Source organism: Perognathus longimembris, chromosome 3 (genome assembly GCF_023159225.1).
Source record: "Perognathus longimembris pacificus isolate PPM17 chromosome 3, ASM2315922v1, whole genome shotgun sequence".
NCBI classification, from domain to species: Eukaryota; Metazoa; Chordata; class Mammalia; order Rodentia; family Heteromyidae; genus Perognathus; species Perognathus longimembris.
This window is the reverse complement of record NC_063163.1, coordinates 85,950,956-85,970,019: the sequence shown is the minus strand read 5'-3', so window position 1 is coordinate 85,970,019 and position 19,064 is coordinate 85,950,956. Positions and strand designations below refer to the sequence as shown.

Here is a 19,064-nt window from a genome sequence, read left to right as displayed (position 1 = left end):
TCCTTGTGCTTTCCTTCTGGGGTGAACCGGGCCAGGGCTAGCTGGGCAGTTCTCAGCCTTGGAAGCCACTGCCAGGCAGGTGGGGAGGGCAGCCCCTCTCCTTAGTCTGGGGCGCCCCCTGCAGGCTGCTCTTCTCTTGCACCAGCCGGACTTGTGTGGCCCACCCTTGGCATCACTCCTGGTGCTAAATTGGAGTGAGCACTGGCTACGGGCCCAGCTGGCCAGATTCTCCCCCCCTCCCTGATTTCCCCCCTCCCCGGAAGAGCCCTGACTCCAAACAGCAGCCCTAAGGGTCAGGAGCTTAGAGAAGTGTCAGAGCATGTGCAGAGGGGAGCGGGGAGGTTGGTTGAGGCACAGAGCCAGCAGGAGGAGGAGGCATGAGGAGGGGAGTGATAGAAGGCTGGTGCTGGGAGAAAGATCCCAGATACAGAAGCTGCGGCTCTGAGATGAGACCAGACGCAGCCTGAGCACGGACAACTCCTACTTGCTTTCCTGTTAGTTCCTCCCATTGTCAAATCCTACAGGAAGCTGGAAGCAAGGGTTCCCTCCATGCCTTGGCCAGGACCAGGTTCTAGACACAGGGCTGGGAGGAAAGGAAGTGAACTGCCCAGAAGCTAAGCATGTGTCCTATGCAAATGTCCAACAAATACGATTATTTATGTATTTATTTTTTGGTGCAGTTACTGGAGCTTGAACTCAGAGCCTGGTCTCTGTTCCTTAGCTTTTTCACTCAAGGCTGGCACTCTCCCACTTGAGCCACAGCTCCATATCTGGCTTTTTGGTAGTTCATTGGAGATGAGTCTCATAGATTATCCTGCCCAGGCTGGCTTTGAACCATGGATCCTCAGATCTCAGTCCCCTGAGTACCTGGGATTATAGGTGTGAGTCATCAGCTCTCTGCTAGGACAATTCTTAAAACGGGATGTGGCTTAACTAAAATAGCTTCTTTTAAGAAGACCGTGCTTATATCAAGCAACCAGTTTGACAGAAAAAGTTCCACCCCCAACAGGGCCTGCATTACAAATCCACCGAAAAGCCAGAAGTGGAGCTGTGGCTCAGATGATCGAGCACCACCAGCCTTGAGCATAGAAAGCGCTCAGAGACAGTGCCCAGGCCCCAAGTTCAAACCCCAGCATGGGTACAAAACATACAAATACACCTCCAGCGGCTGTCTCTTGTGCCAGGACCCCAAGATTCACCTTTGGGATTGGGGTACTCAGAGCTCGCTGGTGAGAAATTGCAGTCTGCAGGGCTGAGGTCCCTGTGAGCGGGCACTGGGCACCGCGGTTTCCCTCCAGGCCCACGGCTGCCTGGCACCCAGCTCCTGGCAGTGGTAAAGTGACGGTTTGGGGTCTCTGTCTGTCTGTCCGTCTCTCTGTCTCTGTCTCTCTCTAGTGGCTGGGAGAGCAGCGGGGGGGGGGGCAGGGGGGGAGGGGGAAGGGAGGGGTCCCTGGAGTCGGGCGGGGGTCCCGGGGTGGCAGAGGCGGGGCTCGGGCGGGAACGCGGGGTGGGCGCTGTGCGGTCACAAAGGCGCGCGTTCCGGGGCCGCGGGCGCGCGCCGGGCTCGGGGGCGCGCAGCGAGCCAGGGCCGCGCGGGACCGGCCGAGCCCGGTGAGTGGCAGCCGGGAGCGGGGGCAGCCGCGCCCTCTGCTGGGCGCAGGCAGAGGCGCAGCGGCGGCTCGCAGGCCTCGGGGAAACCGCAGGGCTCCCCCATCCCGGGCACGAAATAAGCTGCTGCAGCTTGTAAAATAACTCTTAAAAAGCGTCCATTGTCTCCTCCCAGCCGTCCAGGTGTGAAAGCCCAGTGTGGGTGTCTTTCTGCACCACGCGTGGCAGGTTCTCCGAACATAGGTTTAATTCTGTCATTAAGCAGAAGATCTGAGACCAAAGCCACCCCCACGCACGCACTGCCCGGCTCAGGGTTCCCCACGCCGCACTGCCCGCTCAGGGTCCCCCCCCCCCCAATGCCCGGCTCAGGGTCCCCCACGCACTGCCCGGCTCAGGGTCCCCCACGCAGCACTGCCCGCTCAGGGTCCCCCCCCCCCCCACTGACCGGCTCAGGGTCCCCCACGCAGCACTGCCCAGCTCAGGGTCCCCCACGCTTCCCGGCTCAGGGTCCCCGCCGTCCCCTTCACAGGCACAGGCTTATCCTTCAAGGCCAGTTGTTAGAATTGACAGGGGAGGAAAGGGGTCTACGGCTCCAGTGAATTCAATCTGAGCCCAAAGCCCAGGGGCAAAGAACGGCCATTCATACAAACTGCACCTACCCAGCATGTGGCCCCCACCTCCTGCCTGGAGGAGGTGTCCGGCAACAGACACATCCCTTTAAATGAGATTCGCACATTTCTCATGGGCTCCCAAGTCCTCTGGAATGCCACATGGAAAAGTCGGAGGCTCCCGGGCCAGCTGCTCTTGTCCTGCCATCCCTCAGATCAGGAATTATTTTTAGGCAATGGGTTCTGGAATTTAGGAATGCTTTCAGCTGCAATAGGCAAATGTGTGATGAAGGTGTCATAAAGAATATCAACATCAGGGGCTTGGAAGGTGGCTTAGTGGTAGAGTGCTCACCTAGCATGCATGAAGCCCTGGCAATTCCCCTGCACCACATGCACAGAAAAAGCCGGAAGTGGCGCTCTGGCTCAAGTGGCAGAGTGCTAGCCTTGAGCAAAAAGAAGCCAGGGACAGTGCTTGCCCTGATCCAAGCCCTAGGACTGGAAAAAAAAAAAAAAAGAATATCAACATCAGTTGGGTGCCAGTGGCTTAGGCCTAGAATCCTACCTACTCAGTAATCTAGAAGTCAAAGTTCAAAGCCAGCCTGGTCAGGAAAGTCTGTGAGTGACTTATTTCCAATTAACTACCAAAAAGCCAGAAGTGGAGCTGTGGCTCAAGTGGTAGAGTGCCAGCCTTGAGAGAGAAAGCTAAGGGACAGCACCTAGGCCCTGAGTTCAAGCCCCAGAACTGGCTAAAATATAAAACAATAATATATACAGATTAGACATTAAACTGGCATTCTGATTGGCTCACACAGAGTCCCTTGCTCCAATCATGAAACTGGCAGGGTGTGGTCAGGCCTGAGTGAAAGTATGAGGAGGTGTGGCTCATCACAGGAAATTCGGGTCTTTGCTGGATTTTTTTTTTTTTTCAGCCTCCAGAAGCCTCCAGTACTTTGGGCCTTCACCATATGATACTATCATCAATGCCTTACACCCACCTGCAAAATGGCCTCTAGAATCCCCTTCATCTTCCAGATGGGGAAACTGAAGTCCCAGAGAATTTTAATGACATACCCAAGTTTAATAAGTAGCTATGGAGACCACAGTCTATGCTTTTCAGCTGGGGTGGGTGCAAGGTACCTCACAGCCTGTGTGTGGGTCTCTGGGTCAGGCGCATTTCAAGTCATGGTGTGATAGCAGTGTCCCTCCATGTGTCCCCTGCCCTAAAATGAGGAGATGAGGCTCTCTCCCAGTTGCTGACGGACTTGGGTACATTTCCTGTTAGTCCCGATTTTGGGGGGGGGGGCACACCACCATTTACCCTCTTTTCTTTGAAGGGTAAATGACACGCCTGGACCATCTGCCCCAAATCCTAATAATAAATTGTGAGAGGAACAAGTTCCAGACACATGCAGCTTTGAGGAGGAGGGAGGGGTGCTCTTCCCGCACCGGGCAGGCATCTGCTGTTCTTACATGCCAGGCTGTGGGCACAGCTCGAGGGGCAGGGAGCACTGGGAAGGGGGAAGATGCCCCGGGGATCTGCCTCACCCTCAGAGTGGCCCCCAAACTCTCTCCCTTTTGCCTCTGTGGACAGGATATTAGGTGAGAAAGAGAGAAAGACACACACACAGACAGAGGGAGAGACAGAGGGAGAGAGAGAAGCACGCTTCCTTCCTGGTTTTTGGCCTCCCTGGGTCCAGTGTCTGAGAGGAAGGAGAGCTTGAGTCCCTGATGATGATGCTGGTAGGTGACAGTGGTCCCTGGGGACAGCCAGGCATCTGCTGTCCACACGCATTGGCTCATCTGATCCTGGCATCACATCTGGGAGCATTACCCTATAGATGGGAGGCTGGAGGTACCTGCCAAGTGGTAGAGCTTGGACTCGAACCCAGGCCCTCAATAAGAAAAGCAGCCATCTGCCCACCGTAGGGGAGCAGGGAGGGTCTTCCATGTAAGAGAGACAAGCATCTGACATCACCCCAGGGTGGGCTCCCAGCTGTTGCCCCTCCGCTTCCCCCGTCCCCAGCCCAGCTGCAGTGAGGCCTGTTTGGTCACCTGACGCTTTGGCCCCTGGCCCCATGTCTCTCAGTCTAAGAAGTACCGGAGAAAGGAGTGGAAGGGCCCTGGGCAGCTCTCAGAGAAGGCCCGGGAGGAGATGGCAGAGACGGAGCTGCGCAAGGTGAGGCAGCAATTCCGGAAGATGGTGCAGAGCCGCAAGTCCTTCAACTTCCGCAGCCAGCAGAAGGTGGCGAGCCAGCAGTGAGTGACCAGGGCCCGCGCCTGCTGACGGGGCGGGTGTGGGGCTCCACTTCTCCCCGGTGCTCTTTCCTCTAAGGACTCGAATTTCCAGACAAGCCCACTTGGGAGGGGGGAGTCTATTCCAGGATCTGGGGAGGGGGGCCCGGGACCCCTGGAAAGTGGGGCACAAATCACAGGGAAGGCCCACTTCTGGTTTTTGTGTCTCTCTCCCATGAGCTTTGTTCACTCTGTCTCCAGCCATGAGCTTGCCAATGTCCAGGGGCTGCATGTAGACTGACTTGCATACATCCCAATCCCAGATTCTCAGGAGAAGGAGAACATGATTGGCTTAGGTGTCTGTTCCTGGTCCAATCAGCTGTGACTGATTGGTGGGGTGGGGTAATGGAAAGTGGGCATGGCACTTCTGCCCAAGGTCCAGCCTTGGGAGCTGGGGGTTCCCGGGGAAGGCTGACGATATCCAGACCACAGGTCCACTTCACATGTCCTTTGGAGAATTTGAAATTGGGGTGCCCTAGCTTTGATGCGTCCCTGTGTGGAGGCAAACTCGGAAGGTCTGACCAGGCGCCTTTGCTCATTACTGGAGAGCATGGGGACCCCGAGCCTCGGGAAATGGCTGGCAAAGTGCAGTGGAGCTGCAGTGGGTGGAGAGCAGTCCTGGCTCCTGCCTGCAGGCAGTGGCACAGCAGTAGGTTGTTCCTTGGGGAGGTGTAGCAAGAGAGATTGGGACCTGGAGCTGGCCCTTGCCATTCCCTGGGGCCAAGTGTAGTCTCTCCAGCTCCTCCGGTACCCGAACCTCCATGAGAGTCATTTTAGGGTGTATGGGGCTGACCAGGGCTGTCCTCTCTCCCTCAGGAAGGAACTCCAGAATCTGAAAGCAGAACACGATGAACTCATGCTGGTGCTGGGTCTCCTCAAGTCCTCGAAAAGTATAGACATGAACCAGAAGAACTACATGGAGCTGAGTTTCCTGATGCAGACCAAGCAGGACTACGAGGCCCTGATTAAGTCCATGAAGGTGCTGCTGGCTGAGCTGGATGACAAGGTGCGTGGCCATCCCAAATGGGTCGCCCCAAGTCAGGATCAGGATCAGGGGATGGGTCAGGCAGCCAGAATGTCCTGGGATAGCCTTCCAAGATGCACTCTGGGTGTTGTCTGGGCTGCAGGTTAGTTAACCAGCTCTGTTCATACCGTGTGACCCCCTGGCTGCCTCCTAGCTCAGCACAGATGGATGCATCAGCTAGCGAAGGCAAGTAACAAACAACACCCTTTCCTCAGTTTCTGAGGCTTAAAGCTACATCCTTCATGGCTCAGCTAGGGGCCCTTGTTGCTTCTCTCGTTCTGGGACTAGGCTGGTGAGAGGCAGAAACACTAATGTTACAGTTAATGTCTCTGCTTTAAGAGGTGTGTGTGTGTGTGTGTGTGTGTGTGTGTGTGTGTGTGTGTGTGTCAGTTCTGAGGTTTGAACTCAGGGCCTCTGCTTTTGCTTGACTTTTGTTTTTCACATGGCTGGTACTGTATCACTTGAGCCACCTCTAGATTTTTTTTTTGCTGGTTAACTGGAGATTGGAGTCTGGCTTTGAACTGTGATTCTTAGATCTCACACCCCTGAATAGCTAGGATTTTAGGCATTAACATTTATATCCATAGATGAGGCAAATTTGCATGCCTGATGCGAGCCAAAAGTCTCAGTGGCTTCACTTTACCCAAGAGCGGCAAAGAGCAAGAAGAGAAGCACAGGCATCCAAGAGCTGAGTCAGAAGTCTCCTGACAGGGACCATTCAGTGAGTAAACTGTGAAGTGTATACCCTTGCAAATATTAACACAATTGCTCTTCTCTCTCTCTCTCTCTCTCTCTCTCTCTCTCTCTCTCTCTCTCTCTCTCAGATTGCTCAGATGGAAAGGAAAATCACAAACCAAAAACAGATCTTCATGAAAATACAAGAGTCGAATAGCCCCCGGAGACTGCAAAAACAGATCCACATTTTGGAAACGCGTCTGAATCTCGTACGTATGTGAGGAGTTTCCCGCACACCCCCCTCCCCCGTGCCCAGAGCAGAGCACAGTGCCCGACAAGCCTCTGGCAGGGCTCACTCTGTCCCAGGATTGACAGCTGATGGTGGACACCCAGGCCGGGGAGCCTTTTAGAATCTACCGCCTGCCCCACCCACCTCAGCGCCAACAGAAGCCAAGAGAAAGGCAATGGAAGCATCTCTTTCCCCAAGTGCTTCATGCCATGTCCCAGAACAGTCTCCTCTTGGACCAGCTCGGATGTTGTACTCAGCCCTGAACCAATGACTGTGGACAGGAGAATGGACCTGAGTCACATGACCACCCTGGACTGTTTCTTCCTCCCCTCCCCCACGAGGGCAGGACAGCTCTGCCACACTCCTGGACTCACCCATGGGGAGAGGTGGTGACCGCGGGAAAAGCAAGAAGGGAGAAGGAATGGAGGGGCAGGTGCAATGGTAGTCTACCTGGCTCAGGAACCTGCAGCTCATGGGACAGAAGCCAGCTGGAGGGAAAGTGGATGGATTTAGAGGGAGGCTCAGTGCAGAAAGCTCTTACTTCCCCCACATCCTGACCATCAGGCCTGCCCGGAGCTCTCTCTACCCCAGCAGCCTCTGTGCTGTTGTCCCTTGTGGCTGGACCAATCCACAATCCCAACATGAAAACACCAAAGAGCTGGGGGCCATGGCTCACACTTGTAATCCTAGCCACTCAGGAGGCCCAGATCTGAGGATCATGATCCAAAGCCAGCCCAGTTCACAGCCAGAGTCTGCGAGATTCTTATCTCCAACTAACCAGCAAAGAGCCAGAAGTAGAGCTGTGGTTCAAGTGGCAGAGAGCCAGCCTTAAGGGGAAGAAGCTAAGGACAGTGCCCAGGACACACACACACACACACGCACACACACACACACACACACACACACACAAGAAATGCATTAAGAAAAAGAGAGGGAATAAAATAATAAACGCCTACATACCTGTCACTTGGGTTTAATGGTTGTTAACATCTCACTTTAATTGCTTCATGATTCTTTTACCCTGAAGTATTTTAAGATAAATTACTTACCTTAATTAAGGTGATTAACATAAGGGATTATGCTATTTTACCTCTAAATTCTTCAGGTTCATCCTTTAAACACTTTTTTTTATAAGCACCATACCAGTATTGAAGCAAATGAAATGAGCATTTTCTTAATATTACATAATACCAGTTTTTACAGACATTTCTCTGATGAAACTTTTTTTTTGGCTTAAACTCAGGGCCTGAGCACTGTCCCTGGCTTCTTTTTGCTCAAGGCTAGCACTCTGCCAGTTGAGCCACAGCGCCACTTCCAGCCTTTTCTGTTTACATGGTGCTGAGGATTGGATCCAGAGCTTCATGCATGCTAGACAAGGACTCTATCACTAGGCCACATTCCCAGCCCCTAACTCTGGCTTTTTGCTGGTTAACTGGAGATAAGGGTCTCTTTGACCTTTTCTGCCCAGGCTGGCTTCATATTGTGGTCCTCAGATCTCAGCCTCCTGAATAGTTGGGATGACAGGCGTGAGCTGCCAGTGCCCACTTTAAATTTCTTTAACCTGGACTGGTGGCGCTTAGGAGCCGCCTCTTAGGAGATGATTTTTTTTTTTTTTTGCCTCCCTAGGAGGTGGTGGCCGGGACTTGACTCCCCCCAGCCTGAAGCTCCGACAGTGCGGACCGGGGACTCTAGCCATGTCTCCCCCCCCCCCCATTTGGGGCACACACCCAGGATGGGCCCTGTTTTGAAGCACAGCCCTTTCCACAGGTCACAGTCCACTTTGACAAGATGATGACCACCAACGCCAGGCTCCGGGCAGAGATCAAGACCCTCCGCTTCGAGAAGGCCGCCTACGACAATGTCTACCAGCAACTGAACAAGCGCCTGCTCATGCAGAAGAAAACCATGAACATGGCCATCGAGCAGTCTGCTCAGGCCTACCGACAGAGGTGGGCGGGGGGGCAGGGGACACGGCAGGCCTACAGACAGAGGTGGGTGGGGGGCAGGGGACACGGCAGGCCTACAGACAGAGGTGGGCAGGGGGCGGGCAGCACAACACGGTGCTCAGAGCTCCCTGCACTGCTGCCCTCCCCCACTCGCGACTCTGGGGGCTCCCAACATCCTGCAAATGCCCAGGAGTTTCTCATTGACTCCATCTTATAGTTGCTAAGATACCTAGCTGAAACATGGTAAGCATGAGAGGTGCAGCAGAGGCCACATGCTTGACTGTGCCCGAGGGCGCCCACTGCTAGTCAAGGGCCTTCTCGAGTCTGGTTGTGAATAGAACAGGCTCCAGAGTCAGGTGTATCTGGGTTTGACTGCTGGTTCCAGGAATGTAGGGTTTCTTTACATGGTGATGGTGATGGCGATGGTGACAGTGATGATGGTGGTGGTGGTGGTGGTGGTGGTGGTGGTGACAGTGATGGTGGGGATGGTGATGGTAGTGGTAGTGATGGTGTGATAGTGATGATGGTGGTGGTAGTGATGATGGTGGTGGTGGTGGTAGTGGGGATAGTGGTAGTGATGGTGAGATGGTGGTGGTGGAGATGGTGATGATGGTAATGGTGATGATGGTAATGGTGATGGTAGTGGTAGTGATAATGGTGAGATGCTAGTGGTGGTGGTGGTGGTGGTGGTGATGGCAACGATAGTGTTATTGGTGGTGATAATGATGGTGAGATGGTGGGGGGGTTGGTAGTGGTCATAGTAGTGAAATGGTGGTAGTGATGGTGATGATGGTAATGGTGATGGTGATGAGAAGGAGGAGAAGATGTTGGTGATAATGTCACTGGCAGTCCTGGTGGTGGTGATAAGGGTAGAGTGATGATAGGAAAATCCTCCTCAGGGTAATTGGAAGCCCAAAGCTCGAACTGTTTAGCATTTCTTCTGGTGGCCACTGGCCAGGCAGAAAGTCCCCCTGACCTAGCTGGGAGAGGGAGGAAAGGGCGGGTGCTTTGGGACAAGGCCCTGCACCCCTCTTTAGAGTGGAGGCCATGGCTCGGATGGCCGCCATGAAGGAGCGCCAACAGAAGGACATCGCTCAGTACAACCTGGAGATTCGGGAGCTGGAGCGTGTGTATGACCATGAGAACAAGCTCAAGTCCTTCCTGCTCTTCAAGCTCAACGACCGCTCTGAATTTGAGGAACAGGCCAAACAGGAAGAAGGTACTCTCTCCCTCCCCTGCTCCCCAGATTATCAAATAAAAGCCAAAGTTAGCTGATAAAAATCCAAGGTGAGACCGGGCTCTGGAGGCTCATGCCTGTCATCCTAGCTTCTCAGGAGGCTGAGATCTGAGGATCTTGGTACAAAGCCAGCCCAGGCCAGAAAGTCCATGAGACTCTTAGCTTCAATGAATCACCAAGAAAACCAGAAGTAGCACTGTGGCTCAGGTGGTAGAGCACCATTCTTGAGCAAAAAAGCTTAGGGACAGCACCCAGGCCCTGAATGCAAGCCCTACCACTGGCAGAAAAACAAAATCCAAGGTGACTAGTTATATTTAAACTTCAGATAAACAAGGAATAATGATTTATTTAGTATAAGTATGTCCCATGCTCTCTTTGGGATATACTTAATTTGAAAAAGTATTCCCTATGGATACCTGGGGCTACTAGAGTCTGTAATAGTAGTTCACTCGCATGTGCACCTGGGCCGTGGGTTGATCAGCACCCTGGACGTTGTGTTCGAATGCTGAGACTCTTTATTGTTCAGGGGGAGATTGTGCCAGGGGTCCCTGGGTCACACGACTCCCTGCGGGGTGCTGACAGGATTCAGCTTATAGTAGGCTGTGGGCAGGGCGAGGGCTGGGGGCCTCTATAGCCCAGGCCTGGAGTCCAGGCTCAGTGTGGGGGCAGGTGCTCCGCTTCCTCCATGCGGCTTGGGCAGTCTGCACATGGGGGCCGCGCCCATCATTTAGGGGCTGTTTTTTTGGTTGTTTTTTTTTGGCCAGACCAGGGCCTTGAACTCAGGGCCTGAGCACTGTCCCTGGCTTCTTTTTGCTCAAGGCTAGCACTCTCCCACTTAAGCCACAGCGCCACTTCTGACCGTTTTCTATATATGTGGTGCTGAGGAATTGAACCCAGGGCTTCTTGTATACAAGGCGAACCCTCTTGCCACTAGGCCACATACCAAGCCCTAGGGGCTGTTTCACAGCAGTGTAGGAAGCTGTTAGCACTCCACACGAGGGCTTCCAAGGGCAGCCTTACAAGCAGCTCTTCCTGGCCAGTGCAGACCAGGCTGCTGGGTTATGCCCTTTCCTAGTGGACTGAAGGGTCAGGGTCTTCTGAGAGCCCTCTGAACAGCTACCCTTTCCCTTCCCCTTCCCTTGCCTTCCCTTGCCTTCCCTTCCCTTCCCTCTCTTCCCTTCCTTTCCCATTCCCTTTCCCTTTCTATTCTCTTTCCCTCCTTTCTTCCCTCCCTCCTTTCCTCCCTCCCTCCTTCCCTCCCTCCCTCCTTCCCTCCCTCTCTCCCTCTCTCCCTCACTCCTGTCCCTTTCTTCCCTCTTCCTTCTGCTGTGAATTGAACCCAAAGCCTTGGGCATGCTTCCTATTCTACCATTGAGCCCCACCTTAGCCCTTTTTGTTTGTTTTTTTGTTTTGGGCTTGGGGCTTGACTCGGGGCCTGGGTGCTGTCCCTGAGCTTTTTTTGCTCAAGGCTAGCACGCTACCATTTGAGTCACAGCTTCACTTCTGGTTTTCTGGTGGTTAATTGGAGATAAGAGCCTTACAGACTTTCTTGTTTCGGCTAGCTGTGAACCGTGATCCTCAGATCTTAGCCTCCTGAGTAGCTAGGATTACAGGCATGAGCCAGCAGCACCAATGCTTTGGGTTACTTTTGCCTTTTCCTTTCTTATTACTTGAGGTTGCATTGCTACAAGTGTTTCTGAGAAACCTTATGTTTCCCCCCAAAAATAAACCAACTCCAAACTTGTCTATCTTTTGGCCCCTCTGTCAGTCCATCTAACCATACACCTACTCAATTATCCATCAACCCAACCATCGGTCCATGCATTCTTCCACCCGTCAGCCTCCTGTCACCTGTTCTAGGGGTTTGTCACTGGATTCTGTGTGGCCCATAGGACAGGGCACAAGGTGGGAACCCCATGAAGAGCCCAGTGAGGGGCTGAGGAGCTGTGTGTGACCTTATCCCAAGGACAGCTTGGAGTCACCCATGTTAAGGGGGTTCCATGGCTGTGCCTAGGAAGATCTAGAGAGCTCTTTCTGGTGGCCCTGTGGTCATCAGAAGATTCTAGAAAGTTCCTTCTGGTGTTCCTCAAGTTAAAGAGAATGAGGCAGGGTTCAGGAGAGCCTTGGTGATGGCAGGTTCCTGGCTAGAGAAAGAGCAACACACACTAGCTGTGTCACTGGGTCTTGGTAGAGCAGATGATGAGTCCCATTCCTGCCTGGTCTGTTCCGCCCATCCCCTCTCTACGTCCAGTCAGCCCCATCCACACCGCTCTCTGTCCTTTGCAGCTCTCAAGGCCAAGAAGCACGGGAAGCAGAGCAAGGGGGAGAGCTTCGAGAGCTATGAGGTGGCTCACCTGCGGCTGCTCAAGCTCACCCCCAACGGAGACCTCAACCAGCTCATTAAGGACTTCGTGGCCAAGGAGGAGAAGAACTTCGCTCGGTTTACCTACGTCACGGAGCTCAACAATGACATGGAGATGGTGCAGAAGAAGACCCAGGAGATCCAGGTGGGGCCCGCCCTGCCTTCCCCTCGCCGGGTGTGGAGGGGTCCCTGAGAATGGCTTTTTATACTTTTATAGGGCAGTAAGGGGAGAGGGGTAACACCACAAGATGAGAAATGTATAAGAGAAGCACACACAGCCTGGATGGTGGCTAGTCCTCTTGGTGAGAGTGAGCAGAGCAAGGGCTCTCATGAGCCCTGCAGGAAACAATCCTGTTAACCTTTGTCCAGCCCATCGTTTCCCGATGTAACTCCTCATTCCCCAGGACATAAATAGCACCCTCTGGAACTGTCTAACGTCCTTCGTTCATGCTTCAGCCCCTCCCATTCTCGGCTTGGGCCTGGGTCTTGTGACCACTGAGACCCCAGAGAAGTCCCCCCTGGACTGTCCTGGCCTTTCCCTTTTCTGCCTGTTGTCTCCTGACCCCACACAAATGTCACCCCTCCCCAAGTGCAGACAGGCACAGCTAGAACAACACAGGATGTTTGTTTACTCCCTAAGTGGGATGAGTTAATTTTAGTAAGGACCAGGAAGGCCAATGTAAATGCCAAGAGCCAACCTGTGATGTAATGGCATCTCTCACTGAAGGTGATGGGAATAATGAGAATACCTGTAAACAAATAGAATGAAACAACAGAATGAAAGAACCAACAATAGGTTTAGAGAAAAAGAAGCAACAAGCAATAGCAATAGTCCGGGTGGAAAGGAAGTACCGCCTTCTCCCACCTGCCAATCTCCAGACTGTGCCTCCCATTGGCTGTGTCTCAGCAGAAGCCAGGCACAAGGCAGCTCCCCAATTGCTGGACCAGACATGGAAGCTCACCCCTTGTTGGCTGGTTGTGATGGAGTCCACTGCAAGAGATCCAATAAGGGCAGCCCAGAGCAGGGTGGTAATGATTTGGATGTGGCCTCCAGTGACCCTTGGTTGCTCTTTATTGCCTGCCCAGAGGGACCCCACACAGGACAGGCACATGGGTGCCAAGGGCGCCAGAGGGAGTGACAGGAAATGAGTTCCCAAACACGAGTGATCTTGACCTTCCACTGACCTTGAGAGGCCTCTGTCCTCTCCTCCCTGAGCCCCATAGCCTGTGTGCACCATGAGGACATCGAGTCTCCCTGCAGTCCCCACTGCCAGGCGAGACTGCAGCCTGGAGAAAGTGACAGGAAAGAAATATGGCAGAGAAAGGAGCTGACTGACATGAAGCCCCGGAAGGTGGCACTTCAGGTCCTCCTCCGCCATCTTCAGGGTACAGACAGCAGCTATCTCTAGGCCGAAGACTCCAGCATCAGTCTTTGAACTTGGGGTTCCATCAGGCTCACCCATGAGGAAGTCCGGTCTGCAGGGCAGAGGCCCTGCGAGCAGGGCAGTCTTCATCGCAGTGTTTCCTCTCCCAGGCCCCCCGATGGCTTCCCAATGTTGGGGGCCCCCTGCGCTTCCATGGCTCACAGCTGGCTGGCCCCTTGACGGGCACCAGCAGATGGAGGAGGGGCTGGAGTGGGATGGGGCATGAGGCCCCATGAGTCTCCTCGGCTCAGAGTAGGGCTCAGGGTTGCACAGCATCTCCCATTCATGTTGGGCAATGATGTTCTCTGGAGGGGGGCCTCGGAGTTCACCCCAAGCTCCTGAGTTTGATTCTCTCCCAGGCCCTCTCATGAAGGCAAGCGCTTCACCGCTGCCCTCTGGTGGCCATATGTGGCATTGCAGGATGCATGGACATGTAGTGGGCAGGAAGACCTCGGGCCCTGCTGGCCCCCATAGGGTGCTGCCTGCCACGGGAGTGGGGGGCAAGAACACCGGTGCATCCCCAAGTGAGCAGCACCCACAGTCAGGGCAGGCAGAAGGTTGGAAAGTCCTAGATGTTAGAAAGTCTAGTTTTCCACACACAGTGCCGCCATCCTCGTTTCACTAAGAAGCACAGGCTGCTTGAGGAGGCCCTGCAGGCACAGCTGGGGTGTCAGGTGGGGGCCAGTTGGGGAGGTGTCAGGCAAGGTGTCTGTCAGATGGAATGTCTGTCAGGCAAGGTGTAAGGAGGTGTGTCAGGTGGCGGGATTTTGGGCAGGATGTCTGTCAGGCAGGGTATCTGTCAGGTGAGTGTCTGTGGGTGGAGGGTTTTCCAGGCGGCATGTCTGTAGGGCAAGGTGTCTGAAGGTGAGTGTCAGGCGGGATGTCATTCAGGTACATGTCTGTCAGGCAGGGTGTCTGTCAGGTACATGTCTGTCAGGTAGGTTGTCTGTCAGGCGGGGTGTCTATCAGGCAGGTGTCTGTCAGTTGGGGTGTCTGTCAGGTGGGGTGTCTGTCAGGCAGGTGTCTGTCAGGCAGGGTGTCTATCAGGCGGGTGTCTGTCAGGTGCGTGTCTGTCAGGTGGGGTAGTGTCAGACGGGGTGTCTGTCAGGCAGGGTGTCTGTCAGATGGGGTGTCTGTCAGGTGGGGTGGTGTCAGGCGGGTTGTCTGTCAGGCGGGGTGTCTGTCAGGTGCATGTCTGTCAGGTGGGGTGGTGTCAGGCAGGGTGTCTGTCAGGCGGGGTGTCTGTCAGGCGGGTGTCTGTCAGGCGGAGTGTCTGTCAGGCAGCGTGTCTGTCAGGTGCATGTCTGTAAGGTGGGGTGTCTGTCAGGCGGGTTGTCTGTCAAGTGGGGTGTCTGTCAGGTGCATATCTGTCAAGTGGGGTGGTGTCAGGCAGGGTGTCTGTCAGGTGGGGTGGTGTCAGGAGGGGTGTCTGTCAGGCAGGGTGTCTGTCAGGTGCATGTCTGTCAGGTGGGTTGTCTGTCAAGTGGGGTGTCTGTCAGGTGCATGTCTGTCAGGTGGGGTGTCTGTTAGCCAGGGTGTCTGTCAGGTGCATGTCTGTCAGGCGGGTTGTCTGTCAGGCGGGGTGTCTGTCAGGTGGGGTGTCTCTTAGGCGGAGTATCTGTCAGGTGGGGTGTCTGTCAGGTGGGGTGTCTGTCAGGTGCATGTCAAGCAGGCGGGTTGTCTGTCAGGTGGGGTGTCTGTCAGGCGGGGTGTCTGTCAGGTGCATGTCTGTCAGGCAGGGTATCTGTCAGGTGCATGTCTGTCAGGTTGTTCAGGCGGGGTGTCTGTCAGTTGGGGTGTCTATCAGGAGAGTGTCAGGCAAGACCTCTATAACCTGGGATGTCTGTCAGGCGGGGTGTCTGTTAGATGGGGTGTCTTGTCAGGTGTGTGTCTATCAGGGTTCTGGCAAAGTGTGTGTCTGTCAGGCAGGGTATCTGTCAAGTTGGTGTTTGTCAGGTGGGGTGTCTGTTAGGTGAGGCGTCTTTTGCAAGAATGTCAGACAGCATGTCTGTCAGGCAGGGTGTCTGTCAGGTGGGGTGTCTGTCAGGCAGGGTTTCTGTCAGGTGGGGTGTCTGTCAGGCAGGGTGTCTGTCAGGTGGGGTGTCTGTCAGGTGGGGTGTCTGTCAGGTGGATGTCTGTCGGTGGATGTCTGTCAGGTGTGTTGTCTGTCAGGCAGGGTGTCTGTCAGGTGGGGTGTCTGTCAGGTGGATGTCTGTCAGGTAGGTTGTCTGTCAGATGTGTGTCTGTCAGGCGGGGTGTCAGACAGGACAGGGTGTCAGGCAGGAGAGGGAGGGAGCATCCTGTTTTTCACTCTGAGATTCTCTCCTGGGTAGGACGCCATCATTCACCTGCGATCCCAGCAACAGGTGTCCCACGACAACAGCCGCGTGGTTCTGAAGCAGATGGAGGTGAGCTGGGTCTGTCTGCCTGTCTGCTCCAGCCATTCCGGCGGGGACGCAGCACCTCCTCCCTGTGGCCAGGAGGGGGCAGCAGAGCACTGTGGCCGGCCGGCCAGGGGGCGGCATTTTCCCCAGGGGCCTTTCCAGGGCTAGGGAGATCTCCTTGGGGGTCCCTGGGGTTCAGCTTGGCCCAGGAGGGGAGGCGGGGGAGGGGGTGGGAAGGCAGGCTTCCTCCCAAGTGCAACAAATACTCCAGGAGGCACTTCCTCTTTGCCTTGTGTTTTTATTATGTGTGCCAGACCTGGGGCTTGAACTCACAGCGCTGTCACTGAATTTTTCCACTCGAGGCTGGCGCTCTACCACTTGAGCCACAGCGCCACTTCTGGCTCTTTCTGTGTATGTGGTGCTGAGGAATCGAACCCAGGGCTTCGTGCCTGCTAGGCAAGCACTTTACCACTAAGCCACATTCCCAGCCCCCCACCTCCAGATTTTTGCTGGTTCACTGGAGATGAGAGTCTCATGGACTTTCCTGCCCCGGCTGGCTCCGAACCACGATCCTCAGGTCTCAGCCTCCCGAGCAGCTGGGATCACAGGCGTGAGCCACTGGCACCGGCTTCTAGTTTTATTTATTCTTTTTGTTCCCCTGGTGGCTCTGGGTTTGAACTCGGGCCATTTTGCATGTGCCACTTGCACCGCACCCCACGCAGGAGAATTCCTTCTCTTCCTGCTAGCGTGTCCCACACCCCACTCCCCTGCCCCCCCCCCCCCAAGTGAGAGGCCAGGCCCTCGATTATGCCCTGGTTCTGAGAGAAAGGGGCTGCGTGGGTCCCAGGAGGGGCCGCGCGGGGGCCTGGAATGTTCTGTGCAGTGGGAACGGCCTTGCGTGGTGGTTTGCGGGACTGAGTTGGAATCTCCATCCCCCTTGGGGCCGTGTGACTTGAGCCTCAGTTTCCCACCCACAGGCGGGGGCAGAGTGGGGTTGGGGTGGCGCCTCGCCCTGAGCGGGGTGCGCCACGGCCGTGAGATCCGCGTTAACCCTTGGGCCTCAGCGCGCGCTGGAACGCTCCCTGCGTCGCGTGGACGCCTCGGTGCGCCCGCTGAGCCCGCGTCCCCGCAGGACAGGCTGAAGCTGGCCACGGAGGCGGCGGACCTGTGCGAGCGGCAGCACGGCGAGCTGAGCCAGGTGCTGGCGCGCCTCAAGGCCTCGGTGGAGAAGCTCTTCCGGAAGATCCGGTGCGACGCCTCCAGCATCCAGGGCCACCTGGGCGAGACGGGCGCCATCAGCGACCTCAACCTCCCCCAGTACTTCGGTGAGCTCCGCGGCCCCCTAGCGTGGGGAGGGGCCTGGGTTCAAATCCTCACCCGGGGCCGGCTACAGCCGGGCACAGGAGCTCACGCCTGTAATCCCAGCTGCCCAGGACGCGGAGACAGCCGAGTAGGAGGCTGTGAAGCCAGCCCGGGCCGCAAAAGCCCCTGAGCTGCCCATTTCCAACGTGCCAGCCAAAAGCTGGGCTGCAGGGGTGGCTCAGGTGGGAGAGGGCCCAGTTGTGAGAGCCAGTCGAACGAACAAGAGGCCCCGAGTTCAAATCCCCACCCCCCAAGAAAACCCAAAGGTTTAGCAAAGCAGATGTCACGGGTGGTGGCAGTGGAAGGAAGAGCATTTGGGCTGGGGGGAACCTTGGAAGCGAAGGCCTGGCGGCGGGAGGAGGCGAAGATGGGAAGATGGCCGGGGGATTGTGCGTGGGCCTCCGCATGCCTGCACGTCTCCCGCACGGGCCGGGCAGGGCGGGTGGGGCGGGCGGGGCAGGCAGAGGCCGGCGCCCTGGCCCATGGCCCCCGGGCCCTCGGCCCCCTCTCCCCACAGCCATCATAGAGAAGAAAACCAACGACCTGCTCCTGCTGGAGTCGAACCGGCGGTTGCAGGAGGCGGAGCGGGCCAAGGCCCCAACCAGCTTCGTGAACCCCTTCTGGGGCGGCTCGGGGCTGCTCAAGCCCCCCGAGCCCGTCAGGGTGGTGCCCCCCGTCATGGGCTTCGACCCCTTCATCGACAAGCTGGATGACCGTGAGATTCCCTCCGTGCCGCCCGGGCTGGGAGGGGGGGCGGCGGGGAGAATCACACAGGATGCCGAGCCTCAGTTTCCCCTCAGGCACCGTCTCTCACTGCAAGGGGGGTTGGCCGGCCCCGCACCCCGTGTGTGAGATGAGCCCCAGAATATGAGAATGTGCCAGATGTGGGGGCTCACGCCTGTGACCCCAGCTTCCCGGGAGGCTGAGATCTGAGGATCACAGTTCAAGGCCAGCTTTGGGCCCCCCCAAAAGTCTGAGAGACTCTTATCTCCAACTAACTTTAGCTGGGGGCCAGCTGTGAGCAAGCCAGCCTAACCGGCCCCCCCAGGCCCTGGAGTCTGCCCCTCTCCCGTCCCATGAACCCTCCTTCCTCATCCTCGGGGGCTCCCCCAACCACCCCCCCACCCGTGACCCCTAAACTTGGAATGGAAGCAGCTGCTGCTCAATCGGGAACCTGAAGTTGAAGGCCAGCCCTGCTCATTTAAGGGGAGGGAGTCAGATGTGGCTTCTTGGAGCCTCAAAGCCATCCTTCCAGAAGGCCTCTCAGGGGTCAGAGGGGCAGCAGGGAGCCCCAAACCAGAAACAAGAGACGTGACAGCCCCTGGCGGGGGGCTGCAGCAGCCACCTCCACCCGCCAGGGGAGTATTATGCAGCCACTAAAAAGGATGCCCGGGGCTAACATGAGCCCAGGGACGTGGGCGGCCCGGGTGTGCGGGCGGCCCGGGCCAGGGGAGGCCCAGCCCCGAGCTCATGCGCCGCCCGTCCCGCCCCGCAGTGGAGCGACCGATGGAGTACGGCGCGCTGCGGCAGCTCGTGCTGGAGGCCGGTGGCCTCACGAGGGAGAGCGGCGGCCCGCGGGAGCGCGAGGGCCGGCGGGACACGCGCAACTACACGCGCGACCACGACAGGGCCCGGCGCAGCGGCTTCTGAGGCCCCGGCAAATAAACACGCACTCTGCACCCACGGCTTCCCTCGCCTTCCTTCCCGCGCTGGGCTCGAACGCGGGGCCTCAGCTTTCCTGTTGAGGGCGGGCGCTCTAGCATGTGAGCCACGGCGCCACTCTTGACTTTTTGCTGCTTCATTGGAGAGAATCTCATGGCCTTTCCTGCCCGGGCTGGCTTTGAACCACGATC

General features: G+C 56.2%; 1 protein-coding gene across 1 annotated transcript; it reads left to right on the top strand.

Annotated features, from left to right (window-relative positions):
* Positions 1-4,398: 4,398 nt before the first annotated feature.
* On the top strand, positions 4,399-18,861 carry Ccdc63 (coiled-coil domain containing 63). The gene is made up of 10 exons (XM_048340713.1): positions 4,399-4,472; positions 5,325-5,514; positions 6,357-6,476; positions 8,264-8,445; positions 9,480-9,661; positions 11,966-12,186; positions 15,799-15,873; positions 16,982-17,174; positions 17,729-17,926; positions 18,707-18,861. The coding sequence occupies exons 1-10, from the start codon at positions 4,414-4,416 to the stop codon at positions 18,859-18,861; spliced, it is 1,575 nt and encodes a 524-aa protein (XP_048196670.1). The 5' UTR covers positions 4,399-4,413.
* Positions 18,862-19,064: the final 203 nt, after the last annotated feature.